The 16,648-nt window shown below is 35.0% G+C and overlaps 1 protein-coding gene across 1 annotated transcript in view; it reads right to left on the bottom strand.

Moving 5' to 3' along the window:
• The window catches only part of RALYL (RALY RNA binding protein like), a 224,467-nt gene extending 213,252 nt beyond the window's left edge, over positions 1–11,215 (bottom strand). The window contains exon 1 of the mRNA XM_035546265.1: positions 10,960–11,215. Within this exon, the coding sequence (XP_035402158.1) occupies positions 10,960–11,215 (256 nt within the window). The remainder of the gene's footprint in view (positions 1–10,959) is intronic.
• Between the last annotated feature and the right edge of the window lie 5,433 nt (positions 11,216–16,648).

Below are 16,648 nucleotides of genomic sequence, written 5' to 3'. Positions count from 1 at the left end.
GTTCTTAGCTTTCTGCCATCTGGTTGCTACCTTCTGATCAGATATAGCTCAGGCCTCATATACCTAAACTAACATGTATATCAAATTAGAAATTCCTGACTGAGTTTGAACATGAGCAGTACCTTATAGGTGTGTTACCATTTTGTAAGTAATGCAAGGTATTTTGCAAGGTATTCTACAATGTATTCTGAAAGGTACAGAGGGACTTTTACAACTTACAAAATATCAAGCTTTATACTCAAAATGAAACTAATTCTTTTTTAGTTGGTCGTTTGAAAAATTGCAGAATCGAAGAAGAGTTTGGGTTGCAAGGGACTCTTAAGGATCGTGAATGAAATGACAAGTGCTGACATGAAAACATGAAAAAAACAAACAAACAAACAAAAGAAAGACAAAGCAGATTTGATTGTGCTGCCATGAATTTTATAGGAGAGTCTAAAGTTGGTCAATTAAACAGTTGTAATGATAATGATCAAGAACACAAAAAATGATTGTTCAGTTCTGAGTCAAGAAAATACTTAGAAAATGAATTTTACTCAGCCTGCAGCAGAGTTTACCAATACTAGAGCTTATTTTGGGGAAAGTAGGAACAGTAGTATAGAATTTGAGCACTTCATTTATCAAATCTCCCTTTTTTGGTAGTGAATTTCACTTTGTCTGTATGAAGTGCTGAAAAGTAATTGGATTTTTACTTAGTTAGTATTAACTTTTTTTCCCCATATATATGATTGCTGATGAAGCTATCTGTCCCTTAGACGACCATAGGATTAAGCATAAAAGTTGAGGTAGATCCTTGAGGAGAAACATTGTATTTTCTATTGTGTTTTCCTTGGGTGTGAAAGGGAAGTAGACATGAAATCAAATCTGAGGCAGCAAATATTATCTTCACAAGCGTTTCTCATCTCAGTTAAGAACACTGAATTGAACACAATTGTGAGTAATTGGCTGACGGGCAGGGCTCAAAGGGTTGTGGTAAATGGGGCCTAATCTGGTTGGCGGATGGTCACTAGTGGGATCCCTCAAGGCTCCATTTTAGGGCCAGTCCTCTTCAATGTTTTTATAATTATAATTTTTATGATTTGGATGTAGGACTAGAAGGTGTTTTGAGCAAATTTGCCGATGACACCAGACTTGGAGGAGTTGTGGACTCGGATGAGGGTGGAAAGGACTTGCAGAGAGATCTGGACAGATTGGAGAGCTGGGCGATCACCAACCACATGAAATTTAATAAAAGCAAGTGCCGGGTCCTGCACCTGGTACGGGGCAACCCTGGCTATACGTACAGACTGGGCGATGAGACGCTGGAGAGCAGCCCCGCAGAGAGGGATCTGGGGGTTGTGGTTGACAGCAAGTTGAATATGAGCCAGCAGTGTGCCCTGGCAGCCAGGAGGGCCAACCGTATCCTGGGGTGCGTCAAGCACGGCATTGCTAGTCGGTCGAGGGAAGTGATTGTCCCCCTCTACTCTGTGCTGGTGCGGCCTCACCTCGAGTACTGTGTGCAGTTCTGGGCACCACAGTACAAAAAGGACATTAAACTGTTGGAGAGTGTCCAGAGGAGGGCGACGGAGATGGTGAAGGGCCTAGAGGGGAAGACTTATGAGGAGCGGCTGAGGTCACTGGGCCTGTTCAGCGTGGAGAAGAGGAGGCTGAGGGGGGACCTCATCGCAGTCTACAACTTCCTCGCAAGGGGGAGTGGAGAGGCAGGTGACCTATTCTCCGTTATTACCAGTGACAGGACCCGTGGGAACAGTGTTAAGCTGAGACAGGGGAATTTTAGGCTGGACATCAGGAAGAGGTTCTTCACTGAGGGGGTGGTTGCACACTGGAACAGGCTCCCCAGTGAAGTAGTCGCTGCACCAAGCCTGTCTGAATTTAAGAAGCGATTGGACTGTGCACTTAGTCACATGGTCTAAACTTTTGGGTAGAGCTGTGCGGTGCCAGGAGTTGGACTTGATGATCCTTATGGGTCCGTTCCAACTGGGGATATTCTATGATTCTATGATTCTAACACTTGCATTTTAGCTGATCTTGCTGTTAAGAAGGGAAAGAAAGAGAGGAATACTAATCCTCAAAGATCATCACATGAAGTAGCTACCTGCATGAACTGGGACTATGATCAAGTTAAGCATTTTTGTTTGCTACACCAGTAGCCTTGTGAGAGAAATATTAGCTACACTTGTTTCACCAAATGGCTCAGTAATGTCGGAAAGGGAAGATATTTCGTAAGTTTAACAGCCATAGTTCACAAATAGCAGGACTGGGATATGCCTGGATTCCCCAATACACTAAAATAACATTACTCTGTTCTGTCACCCATTCAGTTCTGAATACTTGATAAAGAACAAACATACTTCCAGTTGTAGATTAGAAAGATAAATATTAACAGGTCAGATTTAGTTGAGAAATCATCTGACCTGTGCATTTCTCATGCACCCTTGAGCAGATACACATCTTTCCACATGCTTTTGGAACAAGGTCAGTAAGTGAAATGTTTTAACAAAAGAATGAGATAACACAGATATATGGCAGTAAATATGGCAAATGACATGATATTTCAAGTACTAACACATGTAGTACTTGATCAGATACTGAACAAAGCGTCATCAAATGATAAAGAAGAAAATAGCAAGCTCAATCTGGATTCTCTTTTAAGTGAAGGAATGAAACTGAATTCAGGTTGAATCAAGCTAGAGCAAACAAAAATGTGAAGTTGTAGACAACATGAGACCTCCTAGGACAACAAAAACAAAACTTGCAGAGCATCCTAGAGATAATTCTTGTCTTTATATAGTATATCTTGCATGAGACACTGAGACATATGTTATAAGAGAACTTATCATGACAGTGGTTTTATCTCTGCATGTTCAGAAAGAAATATTATAGAACAGCTGCACAAATTTTAATGAATCCAGCAGTTGCTACTCAAAGCAAGGCATTTAAGAAAAGGTATGGGATTTCATTTGCCACAAAAAAAAATATATTTTTAACATAAATTCTCATAAATGCAACAGAATTAACACAAAATTATGTTAAAATCAAGAAGGAACTACTGGATATTATTTGCTAAAACCAAAAAATTTCATCAAGACACGTGAGGAGTAAATGCTGAAGTACTGGAAACTTCAAGTAATGCTTAAAGATTTTGAAAAAGCACTTATGACATTATGATGGATATATCAGATATACCCATGAACATGGAAATATTTTTTTGCAAGTACCTTTAAAGAATTTAAAGTGTATCTTTTTTATGAAACCCAATGGTAGCATGACTAAGGAAGTAGTATTTAATACAGGCAAGACCCTATTTTAGACTCAGACACGTCAAGCAGCAAAGCAGGACAAAGATCCTGTAATAGCACCTTGTTCATGATTTTAAGTGTGAACGGATATTGCAGAGGACTAAGCGAGTCCTATGTTAATACGTATATATGTATATGTGTATTATGTACATATATTGCCTTTTTTTTACATGAACCTTTGTTGACAGCAAGCAATCATTAGTCTTGATTTTATGATGGAGGAAGTAGTTAACATTTGCGTGAGTTGATATCAGGCTATTCAGAGCATAAAACCTTGTGCCGGGTACAACTTTACATGCTTTAGTTTATTTTAGTTTAGAAATGTATGAGGAATTTCACAGGAGCAGACCTCAAGTAAAGAAAAATTAAGATATGCTGTCATGTGTTCATCTCATAGCTACAACTATTTTCTTAATATGTACTTAGAACTTTTCTGAGTATGCAGAACTTTTAGTTCTGCCAGAAAGTCAGATCTAAACTGGAGTTTCAGTTTTCATAATGAGTTAGAATGACCAAGTCCCAGTAAGAGCGAAATGGAATATTTTGTAAGATAGAGGGAGTAAAACTCACTCATTCTTATTTTAGATGTTCTCAACCTAGTGAAGTGGTTTATTCCATTAGAATATAGATTTTAATTACACAATGAAACATTGAGTTTGCCCTTCTGTAAAAAAGCACACATTAATTAAGAAATTGTCCTGCCCTGAACAGCTGATAGAGTGATTGTTAAAAATAACCCTTCCTTCATATGATTTGATTTATATGTATGGATAGTACCTGAAACGGTTCAAATCAGTGTTACTATATTGAAGATGAGAAAATACTGATTAAAACAACAACAAAAACAAAAATCACAAAACAAATCTATCAATCAAACAAATAAACAGAACCTTGGAGAGATGACTAGGGTCAATCAAAAGCATATGGAAAGTCAACTGCATTACTCTGCTGAAGCATTGTCTACTGTTGTGGCTGTAGACAATGAATTTTAGTGAAGCAACAATAAAAGGTATAAAAGTATTGGGTAAGACCAAAGGGTGCAATGGGGATGGAATCTGGAAATTATCTATTACCAGAAGACCCTCATGAGCAATGATCAGTGTTTGTTTCCAAGGTCCCCTACAGTGAGATTTCACAATAATGTCAGCTGTTACATAGGTGGAACCAAGAACACAAGGACATGGGTAGCCATCAAGAAGGTGGAGACTTATGGGATAGATTTAGGCAGAGTCCCTGTTCCTGCATAGGCTGAAAAAGGATCATACTTGTTCCCAAATATAGGAACAGATTGAAAATAAGGTTAAAGAGTCAATTCTAGTGGTAAAATCTAAACTTTGAACTAAGCAGTGGAATATTAATTAATATATTTTTCTCAGAAGATTTGCAATATTCTATTCATGCCTGAGGACTGAGTGATGAAGAAATCATCTAAGATGTGATTTAGTGGGAAAAGATTTTAATAAAGACAGCACAGGACCAAGCTGATATCCTCATTTTCTCTCTATGTTCCTGAGACATAGATGGAATTATATTCATCATGGCTATTTATGTATTTATTCATTTATATTTATATTCACTTTATATTTATTCATTTATTTTGTTTTAGAAAACCACTTGGTACTTAAATTTTTTCTTTATCATTACTTTATGTTTTGTTCAATATAAGAAACACCAGATGAAAATCTTCTCTAAAGCTCATCCTAACGATGGCAGCTATTTTTCAATAGAAATTAATCTTGATTCAAGAAGAGTCCAGCAAAGTAGTTATATAATTCAGCAAATTTAAAAATCATCCCCACAATAAGTCAATATCATATGATCTCTCACAGCTTTTATAGGTTTGTGTGTTGTACACTCTAGGTATGCATAATATATGCTGGCATGTGTTTGTGTTTATTTGAAATTTTTTGTTTGTTTAAAAAAATGATAATGATACAGAATTTCACATGTGTATTCACTTTTGTTTAAGAACTAATCAGAAAGAAATGTGTTATTACAGCAGAATAATACAGTATTCTTTGAGATACAACATTTAAGTGATGAAAACTATACAATATATACTTATCACATTATACTTAGCAAGTCTTAAAGGCTTTGTTTAAGGCTCACTTGGGTAGGCAATTACTTGTGTATTTTTAAGTTTCAGTTCTCAGATTATTCATTCATGGTGCAGTGCTGATAAGTACAAAACATTAGAATCTACATTGCAAAAATTATGATGGACCAAAGAATTTTGTGTAAAGTGTATTGCTCTTTCTGATTCAGTAATGTGAACATGCAACATCCAATTTCTTAAAGTATAAGGCTTGAAATCTAACATTAATATGTAATTAATTATTGTATGCATATAGTATTTTATTTTTAGTAAGTCTTATTAAGGTATATGTTAAAATACCAAAACTTTTTTTTTTTTTTTTTTATATTCATCCAGTCTCTGGGGTTTCTCTAAGACAATCATTGTGCTTGCCTAGAAAGTTTTGACTCATAAAAATTCAAATTTCACAGACTTGCCAGAAGGAAGATTAGGAATCTTTCCAGCTTCTCATCCATTACACACGTTAAAACAGGAAAGTATTACTTTCTTTTTGTTCTGCACAGATATATCCTGCTACAATAGTAGCTGAATACAGGTGTGTAACGGGATTGTTTCCATAAATAATGGCTTATGGTTGTACAAATGAATGTATTCTAGGATTGTTGTACTTGCATGCTACTGACTGAAAATTGACGACAAAGTTAAAAGCAAACAATCGCTAATTCAGTTTTGAATTTTCTTTCTTACAAATAGTGTAAAATTGATTTAAAGAAAGTTTTGTCACTAAGGAAATTTGAATAATTGCATCAATTTTCAAGCCAAAGTACATTTTTTAACAAACAAGCTCACTAAAACAGCATATTTATTCTAAAATATATATATATATTTGCATACAAATATTCATGACATAGTTAATGTTGTCTGGAACTTCAGATTGAGATGAATTAATTCACTCTGGAAAGTTCTGGTTCTGCAAATACATAGTTAAATCCCTTGGTATTTCTAGACATTACAAATACAAAATAGAGAAGACCTGTTCTGAGTAGAAGCAGTGGAAACAAAAGGAAAAACAGCCCTATTGTCACATCAATTCAATTTACAACAAAGGTATATGTCGAATCTCTCTAAAGGCCCTCTTTATTACCTGCTCTCCTCCTTGGATATTTTCTACTGGGTAGTCATCATTTAGAAAGCCCCTGCAGGGCTTCTGTGCTTCTCAAAAGAATGTGCAATAGAGTATGTCGCCCAAAATAATTATCTGAAACCACCATCTTACCCTAGGCTATATGTCAATATGTGCTCACTTGGTACTCAGAGACTGCATCTAATTTAGACCTGAAGGCAGACATACGTGAATAATACTTAAAGCAACGAAACAGGATTGAAACTACAATGGAACTAATTTATTAGTTAAAAAGGGCATCAAATCAAGAACTACAGTGTCTTTCACAGTCTTGGTACTGTAAGCTTTTTCCTTTTTCTTAGTATCCAAGTATGCAACTCTATGGTGTATTACAAAAGCAACAGCAGAGACCAAAACTATTAGTCAAGCAGTATTTAACTTGCTTATTCAAGATGCCTATGAAGGTGGTTTGGCTCTTATTCTGGTCCAAATCAAACACTTGTTCCGGGTTTAAAGTGTGAAAAAAATGTTTTTGAAAGAGGAAACAAATAGGTCATATAATTTCAAAAGGTAAGGCTATGAACTATAAACCAATCAAATCAGGGACATTGTGATGTGCAGGATGCTACGACAGGTAAACCAGCACTTCAGATGAATGCTCTTACAAATCTTTTCCTAACGCATAATGTAATCAGGAATATAAAGTTATGGAACATTAAATATACTGTATGGGGTGTTGGCTTTTACAGAATACATGTGTGCGGGGATGCACACAAAAGTTAAATAATGTTGCCGTGACCCTTGTGAAGAACTTTAGCGGCAGGAGAAAACATCAGGGGAAAAACTGTGTTCTCTATCATGTATCCAAAACTTACAATCTTAGTGCAGCTTGCTCCTCAAACCACAACTGCCACAAGGGACTTGCTCCATTTGCTTTGAAGCAAGCAGATCTCTAGTCATCTTCTCACCACAGATGTGTAACATTTCTGTCCGTACGTTTGTGCCCGGTGCGCTGCGCCAATAAGCACACAGAGTCTGAATCCACACAAAGGTCTTTTAATTAAATAATTAATTGTGTAACATTACCCTTGGTAGAGGTCAGGGGAGAAACGTGGTATTTCCTCAGGATTATTCCTGCTAATCTCCCTACCCTCTGTGGCAAAGAGGTGGATACGGACAAATATTTTCTAACTCATAGATGTATTTAAGTAGATGAAAAACTTTTGAGGTGATACAGCAGAGGGGATTCTGTGGGTGTGTTCTCATAACTGGGAATATCATTTGCAGTTTTTATTCTAAAACAAGTTGAATAATTTCTTGGCTCCAGCTTGAAGGAGTTCACAAAGTAATCATTGTGAAACACACTCCTGGGCCCAATACTGACCTGTCCCTGTCCTGCTGTATGTCAGGAAAATGTGCTATTCCCTTGAAGGTATATCACTTCAAGAAAGCGCACTGAACTTCATAAGACCAATAAATTTCCTATATTTTTTTTTTTTTTAAATTTTATGTTCCTTTAAGGTCTCTTCCCCACAGATTTTTAGTGCTTGATGTACGTCATAGATTGGAAATTTTGGAAAGAACCACATAGCCCATGAAATCTGCTTCCCTGAAGTTACGATATCCATGGTATTGCCATTATACAAGACTGGCCACCAAGCATGTCGGCAGGAGCTTGGGAGTTGTACAAGGAGACCAGCAGGACAATTATAAAGACCCACATGAAAGCTGGCAACAAAGCTGGCAAACACTAAGAAGGCTTAAGATTTGTGCTTCTAAGAAATTCATTAAAAAATGCCTTTTTATGTACTTATGAAGCCTAACACTTTGGAAACCCACCCAGAAAAATATTTAGGCAGGAACTTAATGCACATTCATGCAGTTCCCTTACCTAAAACTGGATGGGAATTTTAGCATTATCATCAGTAAATTGTATAATGCTGCATAGAGCTATAAGAATTTAAAGCTTCAATTTTAAATTTCAGTTACATATATGCAATATATTTCTAATACTGCTAAAGCTGTTGTAAATGACATCACAATTTTGAATGGCAAGACCACACAGAAGACAAGAGCAAACATTAATGGTCAATTTACCAAAAGTATGAAAGGATTGATGTAGATTAATAATACAGTCTAAGTTATTCCTTCTTTTGTGAGTCTTATTCCTTCTTTTGAGTACTGAGTACTAGTGTCTATGGTAGTATCAGACATATATACCATATGTGATAATCTTTTTCAAATATTCCTTTCTTCAAACAGCTTGCAACAGCTGACTACCATCCAGCCCTCATTGCATTATTAATATATTCTAATTCCCTTTAAAAGAAAATCCAGCTGTGTTAGCGAAGTTTATTTGTACATTGATAAATAGCTTTTCTTTTCTTGTCCCCTTTCCATACTTTGACTGTTGATATATATATATATATATATATATATTTTTTTTTTTTTTCCAGAATACACGGCTCTCAGGATATAGAACTGTCTTCTCTCATATGTAAATTATCAAGTAGTTTCACCGTAATGGTCCTGCCTGCTATTTCCTCCCATTCAAAAGCACAATTTACACATAAGTTATTCTTCTGTGTCATAACGCCAAGAAAATTTTATCTATTGGCTCCTCATTATTTTGAGGCAACTATTAATGTCTACTGCTAATAAAAAGAATTCGTAGTAGCAGTTTGTCTAACAAGGAGTACCACTTCTACAAAATCATTTTCTTTGTCAGAAAATACTAATGACAACTGTATTTGTTATACAGAAACTGTAAATGAGGCCTGGGACACTTAAAGAAAATTTCACCTTGCTTATTCTTCATATTCCTTGATATATCAGGAACTGAAGCATGAAATCTTCCTCCACATGACTTGGCAGAGTAATCAAAGTATTTTATGATTATACAGCTGAAACTTAGTTGTGGATAAACTTTCCATTGTTATTAAATAATTTGAATAATTCAAGTAATTATTGGCCCCTTAATTGGCTTTATACCAGCTCCACCTACCTTTTGTACAAAGCACAAAAGTACTTTGAGTACAGCAAGGGCATCTTCTTGCACAAAGCACTCAGCATATTACAGACTCCACAAGAAAAACTAAAAGAGACTAACAACAGTAGTCATAGTAATAACAGATCTATTGCCTTAGGAAAACACAGTTTAAAAAATCTGGTCAGACCAGTGTGCAAAGAGCTGTAAATAATGCACTGATGGCATTACATGGCCTATTGCTCAGAGACCACTGCTCCAGGAAACATCTTCTAATAATGCCATCTCACAGACTGACTTTGCAGCCTTGCTTTTCTCACTTGAGTTCTTTTATTTCACTCATATATATAACTTTTCCTAAAAGAAGTTGTAAAGTAGTCTCCCCTAAAATGTAATTGGATTTCTTTAATCTGTTTTTCTTTTGAACCCAAAATACAGGGTTTATAAAATTTAAAATTACTGTTTAACAGCTGTGACAAAACAACAACATATCTAACACAAATACCTCAATTTCTACAAATAATCAGAAAAAAAGATTTCCACAGCCTGAGAAATTGAAAATGAATAAGCCATGTCCATTCTTTATGACTTGTTACAGCCAAAACACTAACTGCACTTCACCTCTTCCTGGCATAGCCATTACACAAGTGGATTTGGTCTGAGCAATTTAGCTCAGAGGTCTAGTGAGAGATGTCTCCCAAATATTTTACTGTACTGTCAGTAATTACTATACATGTAGCAGATGGGTTTAGTACTGTATTGCAGATAATTTTGTCATTGCCAGCCTCCATATCTAATTGGAAATAGCTTTCAGAGGTGACATTTTCAATAAGGAAAAACAGAACTTACACAAACATTCATAACAAAGTACTAGAAAATAAATAATAATAATAAACTATGTGTTTTTTTTTTTTTTTTTTAGTTTGGAGTTCAGAGGAACAGTGTCTACAACATTATGTGGGGAAAAACTTCAACCTAAAATTTTTGTAAGCAAAAATCGAATAATGAAATGGAAAACGAATAGTTTTCTAAATGAATAACTGCATTACAGTTTGATTTGATACAAGTTCAAGGACTAACAAAACTCATTCTTTTGCTTCTGTCTAAAATCTGGCACACCACTGAGCTGGATATTATTTTAGACTCATTACAGTCAAGATAACCACATCTATTAGACAAGACTCATTATATCACATTAAATTTACTAATAGACCTTAAGAGAAAATGCTTATATTTTCTTCACATGAATAATCATATTCACTGCAATGGGGTTACATAGAGAAGTATAAGCACTCAGAAACAATGTGCTTAATAAATCGGCAGTTTATAGCACTAAAAATTTTGTAATAACTAAGTAACATGTAATATTTCCAAAATTCTGCTAGATCCAACATCCTCGAAATACACTTAGAGGGAACAATGGAAAAACCAACTTACTGGTCCCCAAGGTACCAACAACAGATGATATAGAAAAGGAAGAGAAAAATATATTTGAATGATATGAGCAAGCACTTACCTAGTGGCTGCCCTGCAATGATCCTGGCGTTCTCTCCTGCCACTGCAGCCCTTGCATGCCTCTCGCTCATGTACTGTACAAATGCGTAACCTTTGTGCACTGAGCAGCCAACTATTTTTCCATACTTTGCAAAGATCGCTTCGATGTCACCTTTTTTGACAATGGCTGTGTTCAGATTACCAATGAAGACTCTAGAGTTGATGGACTTCGGGTCATTCTTATTGGTGACATTGCTGGTCTGTGTTTTGCCGGTCATGGTTGGATTACTTGGCTTTAACCCTTAAATAAAGAACAAAGAGAATTATGTTTCATAGCATACAGTTACCTTTGGCTTTGATGATTTTTCCACCAATAATTCACTTTTTAATTTTTCCCATAGGGTGAATCTAAACTTGGAAGAGTTATACTTTCTAAAAATGATCATCGATAAAACAAAGGTAATATATTTTAAATTTTTGTTAATAAGCCAAATTAAAACCTCTCATCTTTACAGATATAAAATATACCAATACATCTCTTAACACAATGCTCTGTTATTGGAGCTCTGCTGTAATCATATGTGGATTTATGCTTGGGAATTGACTTTTTAAGTACCTAGCTATCTAGAAACTGCAAAGCAAGAGAATGAATCCTTATCTTATGACAAAGAAATGAACATTCAAGGCCCTGTGGAGAACAAATTCTAAAAATGAAAGACAACTTTGCTTTCGTTTGGTGTCAGCCAGAGCACATTTATCACCAGTTAAATATCATTGACCACCGTAAGGAATGCAGGACCAGTAACATATAGTTCTTTACTGCAATCAATATGTTTCTATCAGAACAATTTTCCTTACCAATTCTGTGAAAAAAAAGAAAAAAAAGAAAAAAAAGAAAGATAAAAGGCAGGGGAAACACAAATGGCTTACGCTCCTAAAATTAAAAACTATGAAAACAAACTTCCTTAATTGTATGAATGCAGTTTTACTTGCTATTTAGCTTTTTCTTCTGAGATCACAAGACCATATGTAATCTTAAAAATACATTCTTGGGAAAGATTTGCCAAAATAAGAAAAACACTTTTTGTGTTCATCTAGTCTCACCCTTTTAAAGTGCATTTGATTTTGTTACTATGTATGCAAGTTCCACCTGCCAGCAGGTCATTCCACTTACGTCAATTTATTTAGATGGAGGTGAAAAGAAATAAATTATCCCATGTAGCTGCTGGGTTTTCTTTAGTTGTATTTGATAACAGACATGTCAAAAATATGTATACCTTTTTAGAATGAAAACTTATTTTGTAAGAAGGAGGTCATTTAAACAGCAGTCAAATATAGGTCATCTCTTACAGTTAAGATTTATGTTACTATTTTTTAACCTGTTCTTTCTTTTGATCATATCACAGTTGCAGCTCAGGCAAGAGAATCCAGTACTGCTCACACTTTTCTCAAGATGAAAAGGAATAATGACCTCTATTCTGGACACCTAAAGCTTGACATTAACTAGCAGAAGTTTCATATTTTAAATCAGTAGCTACCATATATTAAGCTATACTGAAGAAAAAAAAGAAACCATTGTTACTGAACTCTGCACAGTTCCTAGTGAACAGTAGCCATCAGTACTTTGACTGTCTCCATAACACATGATCCAAACCCCACCCTTAGGATAAAACACACAATGGAGACGTGGGCAATCCTCCAGAGTCCTAAAAAATGTTCTGCTTATTTTCAAGCACACATACACAGAGTGGAGGCTATCAGTCAACTTGCTTTCACTTCCTTAAACACTTAAAATAACAGTTTACTTTATATTACAACATTTAAAGAAAACACTGTAGAAGAAAATAAATTTTCTTGTAAGTTTATCAAATTTAAATACATTCTAGAAACACAAGATACTGTATGCATGCAGAGATTTCAACATGGAAAACCAGGGAAACCGACCTGATCAAAATCCTTTGAACTTTATTATATGACACAGTTAATATCTGTATTTCTAGATTCCTGTGCAGATCATGCATGTTGAAGTCATGCCTGTAAATAGCTATCCTGAATATTTGGAACACTCATAACAGTACACTTAGCACCGTACAGTACTAAGTACACTCATAACTATACATTCATAACTGTACTTAGTACAGTTTGAAGACAATCCACTTAAGAAACAAAAACATGTTGCACATTGAGCTCCATGTTGGCAGAAAGTAGACAGCTGATATTATCTGAGAACTTGCAAGTTTAAATCCATCTTAGATATAACTATATTTACACAGGAGTCAAGGTGCACTTTGCATAGCTGTGTTTGCTTAAAGAGCCCTAATGACACAATCTGAAGAGGTTACATGGCAGAGTAGCTAGGCATAAAAATAAAAATTCCAGCACTCAAATAGCTGGTGAACAGAAAACCGCTGGTATTCCCTGATGCCATCAAAATACACACCATTTTGGTGTACCTTTGTTGGGAAAAATTCACATGGGTAGTGATAGTTCATGTTTGTGAAAGTCTGGTCTTAACATCTTGTTAATGTTCTCTGTGCAAGCTTATCATCTCATTGGGGCAATGTTGGTCTCTGGTCTAGATAACAGTAGACTTGGCTTGTAGACCTGTCTCTTCCACTAATTTTCTGTATGACTCTCAGTAAGTCACTTTTTTATACCTATGTTTTCACTTTTTAGACTTTAGACTTGCCTTTTTTTTTTTTTTTTTTTTTGGCTGAGCTCTGTCACACAATGTCATGATCTCAGCTGGGATTCCTGGGTATAACTGACACAATAATAAAAATGACAAGGGAAAAAATCTAAAGGAAATCTTCTGCCAGACAAAATTTGCATGAAAATTATAAACAAAACCCCTCTTTAATTATTACCATCACAACTGTTTTCCAAACACCAGAGTACTACACTCTGTATTTCCTCTATTGTTTAGCCATTTAAAATGGATTTAGTGAACTATTCCTTTTTACAACCTGAAAATTCTCATTTTATTTCTGCCCAGTTTTGCTGTGTACTATTTAAATAGAGTTTGAATAGGACATTGAATATTTCCCTCTTGTAGTTTTCCCTTGCAATGCAAATGTACAACATTTTTGTAACACAAAGAAAAAATAGTTGTCTGGTGGGTTCTCATATTCAAATGAACAGTCAGGAAAACATGCTGCAGAAATTCAAAGGATGAGAATAATATTAACATGTGAATAATTGAGATCTGATTGCCTTGGTGGTCTGCATACATTACTATTGTGAATATTTCATAAAAATCAAAGATACATGGCAACTTCATTGCAATGAGAAAGAACAATTTTTACACTTCAGTTACAATATGCATCTGTGAATACTGAATTATGCTTATCATTTCTGTGCTATCAGTAAAATCATAAATATTGTAACTCATACAACCACAGAAATAAATGAAATTGTGAGAGAAACATATCTGAAAACATCTCATTTCATTGCAGCCTTTAATAAGGTATCTTGCTAATTTCTTATCATTGCAGTGACCCTTTCTGGTAATAAATATCTTCTACAATGCAAAACATATCTTTTTAAGGAATACCTTACAGATAGCAGGTACTTGTCAATACACTTCATTGTACTGTTTCATGATGTAGCTAATTTAATTATTCTACCTAGAACTAACTAGTGTAAGTCTTAGTGCACTTGAACATCAAAGTTGTAAACTGCACCATTTCCATTAGTATTTAGATCTCAGGTTCAAAGAGTAAAGTCCACAAACCTATTTTAAACATTAAATTTTCTAGTTTTTAAACAGGAATGTAAATGTAAATGACTAAAATGAGTTTCATATTGCCCAGCACACACATGGGATAAGTCTAAGTCAGTCAATATGAGCTGCTAAAGAGGAGGGCAGGTTTAAAGTCCTGGCTTCCTTCACATTTCCTATGAAGTTTGGTTAAACAGAATGACAAAGCATTGCTTTGTGGCTCTGAAACTCAGCTTCAGTCCATAAAATGAACATCTGAACTCACATCTCCCATTTCATAGGAGATGCTGCCCTACAGGCACAGTGGTTAACCCCAGAATAATGAAGACAATAGTACCTTTTGCAGTTGTGCTGTGTTCTGATGCAGGGAAGAGTATAAGAACTGAGGCAAACAGGAGTTGTTCAATTCTACATCCCAGTAATTCCCAGGAATTTCCCTGGGGAGTAGGGGTGAGAAGGGACCATTGTAGCCAGATTGTTATTGGTCCTTTGGCTCACAATGCTGCTTATACAATTTACCAATGACAAGCCAACACAAAGCCTATCTTTGAAGAAACAGCATTTTGGTTAATATGCAAAATAATTTGGGAGAGACAGACATCTGAGGACCTAATCTGTTAAAAAGGATTTTGAGAGCTATTCACTTCAGCATCTTCCATGTTATATGAACAGTTGTTCATCATCTTAAAAGACTGATTGGAACTCATCAGCTCAGTTGTTATTTTCCATGGAATACAAAAAAATTCTCTCTGAAATAGTGCTTATACATTTTTGTATGCTAAAGAGACTAGTGAGGCCAAATTCTCACAATTCTGTTGGAGTTAAAAGCTCACATAAATCTCATTACAAGAGGATAGGAAAAATTTAAATTGAAGATTGATTTTAGTAAGATCTGTACTTAGTTTCACTTTCTAAAAATTTACCTTCGGCAAGCTTAGAAATATTTTCAGGAACTTCTTATTAATGTGCTTTTATCCTGGAGTTATTTTATTTCATTTGTAAATAAAACATTTGCTTCTTTTAAACAAATAGTAAAGTCTAGATAATTTGAATGAACTAAAAACTTTGCTTACAGTGACTTTAGGAATAATTAGGATTTACTAAGGAAAAACTGAAGCAAAAAAAAAAGGAAAATCTTTCAAGAAAACTGAAATGTTTTCTGAAAATAGGTTAGAACTGTATTACTTTGCACATAAAGAGATTTTAAAATACCACACTTCTGTGTACTTATCATATTTACAAAGAAAATATTAGGAAAAATGAAACACTTTCATTTCCCCCCAACACAAATTAGTCTGAGATCATGTCTACAGCTGAGTCTGGAAATAATCAATACTCAGTGTTAGGTCTCTGTGATGACCAATTTTTGCTTATAAAACAGAAACTTGAAGTGAAAACCAACTCTGTGGGAAATGTTTCTTAACCATAAAAATTCTAAGCATTGGTAATTTATTCAAAGCACCATTAAATGCCAAAACTTAATTTTCACCATTTGCAATAAGAAAGTTTGCTGAGTAAGATGCAGATGCATTTAATAAATAAAAATCCTTCCAAGAAAGATAACAACCTAAAAAGACAACTTGTTGGCCAGTGATGTCTGTCTTCACAATTAAATCCACAGTAAAAAATGTAGCCTGATCAATTGCTAGGATGTTCGGGTTTGAGCTGAACAAGGACATTCTAGTAGATTGAATATCATGATATCAGTCCTTAGATGGATAAAATGCAGCACTATAACAGTGCTCAGTCTCTGACTTAAAACACACAGGGCTCTCTCAGGCAATTCCAAGGAATTTAACTCTGCCCTTCTGTTATCCAGACTCAGTTAATAGCTGAACTTTTGTAAATATCAAGATTCAATCCTTACTTTAATAGTTGAAGTATTTTTAGGTTTAAAAATTAATACATATTACAATTTTTATCAAGAATAAAAGCTTAAGGCCATAAAATAATTTCTCTCCTTTTAAATTGCTTTTTACCAACAGTGACA

The sequence above is a fragment of the Cygnus atratus genome, chromosome 2 (genome assembly GCF_013377495.2).
Source record: "Cygnus atratus isolate AKBS03 ecotype Queensland, Australia chromosome 2, CAtr_DNAZoo_HiC_assembly, whole genome shotgun sequence".
Lineage (NCBI taxonomy): Eukaryota > Metazoa > Chordata > Aves > Anseriformes > Anatidae > Cygnus > Cygnus atratus.
The sequence above is the reverse complement of the archived record's forward strand: the minus strand, read 5'-3'. Positions and strand labels throughout refer to the sequence as shown.